This window comes from Tinamus guttatus, unplaced genomic scaffold, assembly GCF_059628265.1.
Source record: "Tinamus guttatus ecotype Peru unplaced genomic scaffold, ASM5962826v1 Tinamus_guttatus_pri_ptg000004l, whole genome shotgun sequence".
Taxonomy (NCBI): domain Eukaryota; kingdom Metazoa; phylum Chordata; class Aves; order Tinamiformes; family Tinamidae; genus Tinamus; species Tinamus guttatus.
This window is the reverse complement of record NW_028288538.1, coordinates 10,561,998-10,569,150: the sequence shown is the minus strand read 5'-3', so window position 1 is coordinate 10,569,150 and position 7,153 is coordinate 10,561,998. Positions and strand designations below refer to the sequence as shown.

General features: G+C 41.2%; 1 protein-coding gene across 1 annotated transcript; it reads left to right on the top strand.

The window, feature by feature from the left end:
- The first annotated feature begins 838 nt into the window (after window positions 1-838).
- Window positions 839-6,888, top strand: DUT (deoxyuridine triphosphatase). Its single transcript, XM_088526423.1, has 6 exons — window positions 839-1,023; window positions 1,995-2,086; window positions 3,429-3,473; window positions 5,063-5,137; window positions 6,033-6,103; window positions 6,785-6,888. The coding sequence occupies exons 1-6, from the start codon at window positions 869-871 to the stop codon at window positions 6,839-6,841; spliced, it is 495 nt and encodes a 164-aa protein (XP_088382549.1). The 5' UTR covers window positions 839-868; the 3' UTR covers window positions 6,842-6,888.
- Window positions 6,889-7,153: the final 265 nt, after the last annotated feature.

Sequence of the window (7,153 nt, the reverse complement as noted above, 5' to 3'; positions counted from 1 at the left end):
CAAAAAGAAAGGAATTTATACTTAGATATTAATAAACTAAAGAAACTGACTTTCAACATAAAAATGTATTTAGGCATTAATATAATCTAAAAATTCTCAACAACTTCAGTTTGCAGGTGGCTTATAACAAAACTCGTGTAATACACTTTTAAAAAAAATCGGATAGCAGTATGCATGCCTTCTTATTTAAGCACCGCGCATTGACTGAAGGCAGTGAATAACGTAAATTCGCACAGCGGGAGGGGGTTCGGAGCACTGTTTTTCACAGCATCGCGCAGCGATGTATTCACCACCACCTGCCCGCGCTCGAGAAATAAAAACTGCGTCACACGCAGAGCCCCGTGTGGCGCCAGGAGGACAAGGCCCGCGCGCAACGGCTGCTCCCCCAGAACCGCCAAACCGGCAGGACCGAGGCAAACGCGGTCTGTTCACGGGAAGGCGCTGCCGCGTCCCGGCCCCGCGGCGCCCCCTCGCGGCAGGAGGCCCCGGGCGGCGCGGCGGGCGCGATGCTGGCGCGGCGCCTGCGGCGGCTGCTGCTCCCCCGCGCACGCGGTAGGAGGCGGCGGCCCTGGTGGAGGGGGGCGGGCACGGAGCGCCCCACCGGGGCTGCTGGAAGGGGAGGGCGGCGGGAGCTGCGCGGCCGCCGCAGCGGCGCCGGGGCCTGCGGCTGGGCGGGGGGTTGGCGGGAGCCGCGGGGGTCGGCGCTGAGGGGGAGGCGGCAGCGCCCGTTCCCCGCGGCGGCGCGGGCGGCGGGCGCGGATGCGGCCGGGGAGGCGGGTTCCCCCCCGCGCAGTGGTGCGCGCCGTGCGCGGGCTCTTCGCGCGCGTTGCCCGCCCGGCAGCGGCCTGTGCCCCCCCACGCCGCAGCCATGCCCTGCTCCGAGTGCGAGCCCGAGCCCGCCGCGCCCGCCTCCCCCGGCAAGCGGCCGCGGGCCGCCGAGCGCCTCCGCTTCGCCAAGCTCTCCGAGAACGCCCGCGCGCCCACCCGCGGCTCCGCGCGCGCTGCCGGCTACGACCTGTACAGGTGAGGGGAGCCCGGGCGGCGGCCCCGCAGCAGGCAGAGCTGTGGCTGCGTGCGGGCGCTGCCATCACCCGCATCGCTACTTACGTGCGCGCTGCTGGCCCCTTTCCCATCTCCCTTTCTCTTACTGTCGCTCGGAGTACGCAGGTTGCTGCCCAGGGCCTTCTGTCTCTGCACATGCGGCTTGCTTTCCTAAAGGGCCTCACCGAGGCCTTGCACGTCTCTCTTCTCGCTCCCCCAGGTTTCTGTACTTCTTCCAGGGCTGTCCTGCACACGGGGGGTTGGGGGGAGGTCTGATAGCACATACAAAAACTAAAGATATTTTTCAACCTATGTTTTCGGAGGCCAAGGCTGAGGCACACTGGCCTAAAACATCAAAACAGGGTCACCGTGCTACTGCCCCCCTTCCCATTAAGCCTCTATTTGGATAGCTTCAAAGCTTTCTTAAAAGCTCTATAGCTCCAGGACCCACAATCAGATCATGGGAATCATGAACTTCTAACTTGATCAGGAAGAATAAGTCATTATTACCTGAAATTATTTCAGGTTTTTGATTACTGTTCATTTGGTATAGGAAGCTTAATTGGAACAGTCTTTTTTTTCTTAGAATTTCTGCTTTTGCACAGAAAACTGCACATCTCCCTTGACCTCATGGATTATTTCATGTTAAACTGGCATTTTTGTCTGACATACACGTTAAAAAATGTAAAAATAGCAATCTTAAAATGATGTTGTTCTATTGACCATCCTGAAGTCTTAAGATAAGGTATCCCTATTGTGATAGTGCTGTGTTTTATAGATAGGCCAGATGTGGTGCAGATCCTACATATTTCTTGTGTAAATACTGTGGTGGGTCATGTCTGCATCCCAGCAGGAATTATTGTGGATAGTTTTATTTCTAAGTTACAGAGAAGATTTTTTTTTTCTTAATGTAGATGTATTCTACATAAACTTTTTTGTTTTCTTTAATTTAGTGCCTATGACTGTGTGATACCACCTATGGAAAAGGCAGTAGTGAAAACAGATATTCAAATTTCACTTCCTGCCGGATGCTATGGGCGAGTAGGTAAGTAAACAGGCTGTAAAAAAGGCTTTATCAAGACAACTTTGGTAACTGTAGACTGTGGTTGAGGTGGAGCAGTTTCATATGGCCTAGTTTGGTCACCTCTTTCCATTTTTATATAGTCATACAGATTTATTCGTTGTGTATATGTTTGAGCAGCTGCACCCAACTGTACCCATATTAAAGCCATGGTTTGACACAATCCTATTTAGATGGGGCCTAAAGCTTTCCAAATTCTTCTGCATATAATAAAACCCATGACCATGTGTTTTAAGTCTAGTACTAGACATTTCTTGTCAGAAAGATTTGAGGTTTGGTATATATCAAATGACAAAGGGGCAATTAGCTAGTAAAACTTCTCATAACTTATATACAACTTCATAGGCAATATTTCCCTGTTTTGCTGCAGTTGCAGTATTAGATTCATGGTGTCAGGGTCTGCAGCACATCCCCCTTCTAGGGCTAAGACTGAGCTGAAGGCTGAGGATGATCTGTGCTAGTTTTCATCAGTGAAGGAGCTGACTTTGGTCTTGCCCAACTAAACTCTCTAGCCAACTGAACCAGTAGAAGGGGAATGCACCCCAGCCCCCAATATGCTTACAGGCTAGAATATGTAAACCTTTAACAGGTAATAAGCACATGACAGATGTACCCCTGACTTTTTAAAAACTAACCCTGAAGTAAAAGTACTAGTATAATAAATTTGGCTGGTTACTAAAAGAATCTGTGCAAGGTATTTGGGGATATTTTGTGCATTATCTGGATTATTTATAAATTCTTAACACAGTTAAATAAAAACAGTACCACTCCAGTGGGAGAACATGATAGAGCTTGCAGTGCAAATGCAAAGGGAGAGTGCACATGCATTTTTCTTATCCCAAAATGAAAATTTGGGAAAGGGTGACATTTTAGCAGCCCTATCAAAGTAGTCTAAGATACGTAAAAACTTGGATGTCATTTGATTTACCTGTTATTGTTAGTTTAATGTTTTTAAACTTGAATGGGTTGACTTAACAGTCCTCTGAGATTATTCCAGAAGAGTGGTAACAGCCCAAATAAATTCAACAATCCTTGTCTGTTATAGTCTTCCTCTGTGGAAGAAGTCTTTACTGCATTTGATGGTGTGAATACGGTCTTATTTATAAGATTTAAAGACTGTCAACTGTAGCAGTTGTTACTGTTTAGTATATACACCAAAGCACATAGAGTAACGTTCATTAGTTTTTGGAAAGAGACTGAAAAGTGTTCTTGAAGCTTCGTGCAACCCGACTATCTAACTTAGAAATATTGTGTGAGATTTTCTTGTTCAAAGAGGTATTACACTCTCAAATTCTTTTTTTTCTAGCACCACGTTCTGGTTTAGCTGCAAAGCACTTCATTGATGTTGGAGGTAAGATTTTTTTTTATTATTATTAATAATTTTTGTAAGTATTGATTAAAGTACATTGGAAGTAGTGTTATTTATTTACAAATTATAAAGTGAAATCATTAACAGCCAGGCAAAAGGGGATAATAAAATTATATAAAACCTTTATATGTTTTGTGACAGTCTTTTCAATCCTAAACTAGAAAATATTGGAATGCAACAAGAAGTGCTTAGTAGGGTAACCTACACACAGTTCTTTGGAAAGCTGATAGTGTACAAGCCACACATGGGGGCATCCGTTTTAAAAAAAAAAAAAAAAAAAAAAAAACTCCATGAGTATTGTCACAATGAAGACACCATTTCAGTAATAGTTAATTTTCTAAAGACCTATAGAGTAAGTAAGGGGTGAGGGAAAAAGATTAGTGAGCAATCAAGAATCTGTTCAGAATTCACATCTGCTAGGTGTGGATGCTTTCCCAACAAGTGACATGCCAAGCTTCTGACAGACTAAGACAGTGTGTCAGTCTGCCAGTTCCAATGCATGATTTTTCCAAAAATGACTTAGATTATTTCCACCCAACATATGTCATTTAGAAAAGTGCCTTCGTGCTCAGCAGTGTGTTAGTTGTTGCAGCTTGCTATTCTGGAAAAGGAGAATGCCAAGGGAGAATTATTATTATTTTTTTTTCCCAAAAAAAAAAAAAAAAAAAAAAAAAAACACCACCACTAACTTAACATATTTTGCCAGTACACTGAATTACATAAACTGAGCTTCTGACCCTATACAGAAAGGAGGCTCTTTGGTCCCTAACCCAAGGATAATAGATTCTCTAGTATAAATAGTATAGCCTTACCTCAAAATCCAGATGGTGGATAAATTTCAGTAGAGATAAACACATTTAAAGGAAACCTAATTCCCATAGGTAGGGAATTAATCTGGCAAAATCTTCACACTGCTGTGTCTTTAATGTAATTTGAGATTATGGCTTTGGCAGTATTTTGGTTCTTCAACATAGTATTAGACTAATGTTTTTTGTCATAAAATACTTCAAAAATATTGTTTCTTAATACAAACAAACTCCAAGTCCAAGTATGCGTTTGAAAGAGAAGTCTCCCTTCCTTTCCCCATCATAGGAAAGTCATCCTCAGAAGCATATGCGAAGTACAATTCCTGCCTATTAGAAAGTAGGTCTGAAAGCATACTGAAAAAATCTGAATATTACAAGTACCATTTACTCGATGGTTAAATGTAAAAAATCAGAAAGTTTTAATTTTTTTTTCCTCTAAGTAATGCAAGTGACTTGTATTTTAAATATTGCTGACCACATTTCAGCCAAGATGTGTTTATCAGTCTTTTCCATCTTGCATCATAAGAAAAATGGTTTTCAAATCCTAGAGAGCACACCTATCTTCCTCTTTCCACTACATTTCTTTGGACTTTCCAATCTATTGACTCAGGTCAAAAACACCAAATAAATGGACAATTAATTATAGAAGCTGAGTGAGGCTTAAAATTGTTTTTTACTGTTACCAGATTGTTCAGTTGTTCTTTGTAATGTATCTGTATAGCACAAACTGAACTGACTATCCTCCTTAATTCCACTTTATCACAGCTGGTGTTATTGATGAGGATTACAGGGGAAACGTCGGTGTAGTACTCTTCAACTTTGGGAAGGAATCTTTTGAAGGTAAGCGTTAAGCTTGGCAAAGCACATTTTCAGTCATGTCATTGGAAATACAGGGTTTTGTTGTTTAAGTGGATGAAGAGTTATAATTAGCTGAGAACAGTTTTCTTTTTACAATTGAAGGCATGGAAACTTAAGGTTTTGTTAAGGCAACGTGAGAAGTTTCCACTCTTAGTCAATTCAGTGGCATGGAAAAATTTAGCTAAGCTTTAGATTCACGAGCTGTACTAGAGTACAATTTTGTGGTAAGTTTCTTTGTTACTCAGCATAAAAGATGTTTTAGTTGAAAATATTTGAGCTAAACTGCTTCAGGATCTCAGGAAATAATTAGGACTAGAGATGTAGCTTGCTTTTAACTATGGTTTCTGCAATCACACAGGTTTAAGCTTCAGGGGACAATAATATTGCCATTGTTTTTGCAGCCTATTCTGCAATTTCATAGCACAAACTTATTATGGAGGTTCCATGAACTGGATTGAGGACTAATCAGAGATTTCTGTTTTCCTTTCATTGCTTTTTTCCCCTCCCCTGAGGAATCAGTTTTTACATCTAGTTCACGAGATGCAGTTGTGCATCTAGTTCATCCTGCCCACACCACATGCAACCATCCCACCACCTGTGCAGTATTTACTCATGACACACAACATGCCACAAAACAGCAGCATATGTGAGAGGAGATGCACTAAGCTGGCATTGCTGCTGAAACTTCATCCAAAAAGGACTAAGTACAAGTTTAATATAGCTTGTATTCTTGTGAGTCATTAATGTCCATTTAGCTAATTTTCAGTCCTTAGCTTTTCAGGAGTATTGAAGTATTAAAGGGATTGTCTAAACTTTACATTGATTGTTCACTTTATTAAAAAAGGAAATACTAATAATTCATTTTTTCCTCCCCCAGTTAAAAAAGGGGATAGGATTGCTCAGCTGATATGTGAACGCATTTTCTATCCTGAACTAGAAGAAGTTCAAGTAAGTTGCTAAAGGGAAATGCTTTTGCTGTTTTCAAGGATTAAGAGTGCAAGAAAGATTGCTGATAATGCTGAAATTTGTGATATAAATAAATGCATTGCCTTACAAATACCCTTAGTGTTATAACACAAAAGCATTATTATCATAATAAAAAATACTTACTGCTTACATCTAAATTATTTATGGTATGCTATAAGCTATGTGCATGCATTTATTATGCACGCATATGAAAAACACTTCAGTGTTTTACCAGAAACATGTTTCACAGTGTGTGACTGAAGAGCTGCCTTACAGGAGTGTGTACAAATGGAAACAATAAGGTGCATGGGCTGCTATTATTCCTTAACTCCCATGTGAGAGTAGAAATTGTATGCAGGCTCTTCAGTGTGTAGTATGTGTTCAGTTCCTTAAAAAAAGAAAAACAAAAACACTACTTTTAGATGAAGCCTAATGCTGTTGCTTCTTTATTAGTGCAAAACTGTTGTCTCCACAGGGAGACAGGAGTGGTATTTTTCAATGTATCAATCAGTTATGGCCAGAGGTTTGTAAATACCTGTAGCACATTTTCCTTTAAAAGTTACAGCTTTTGCTACAAGAAGAGTAGATTTCTTTCTCTAACTGTTGCATATAAATATTAATGCAAGTTAAGACACTAAACAACTTATAATTGATGTCTTTCAGGCTTTGGATGATACAGAACGTGGCGCAGGTGGCTTTGGTTCTACTGGACAGAACTGAAGATGCTTTCAATATACTTTCTATGGTTATGTTACCTAAGCTTTCTTTTAAAATCAAAGGTAGATGACTAAAAATAGTTTCAGTTTTTTTATACAGACATTACATTTCTTCTTTCTGTTCTTATAGGCAGAATATTTGTTTGAATTAGAGGAAAAAGGTACATAAGTGACTTGACAGATCTGTTCCTGATTTTTTGTTAGTTATTTGGTCCTTGGTACCAAGTACCATTGTTTGTGATAATTATACTGTAATAAATGTAAAAATGACTTGATGATTTGATTTTACCCACCTGAACTAAAAATGTCTGTTCCC

Bases quoted from the DNA above. Each gene is read 5' to 3' on its own strand.
- DUT (XM_088526423.1), top strand. From the start codon at position 869: ATGCCCTGCTCCGAGTGCGAGCCCGAGCCCGCCGCGCCCGCCTCCCCC. The intron at 1,024-1,994 runs GTGAGGGGAGCC...TCTTTAATTTAG, and splicing joins GCCGGCTACGACCTGTACAG to TGCCTATGACTGTGTGATAC. The intron at 6,104-6,784 runs GTAAGTTGCTAA...GATGTCTTTCAG, and splicing joins CTGAACTAGAAGAAGTTCAA to GCTTTGGATGATACAGAACG.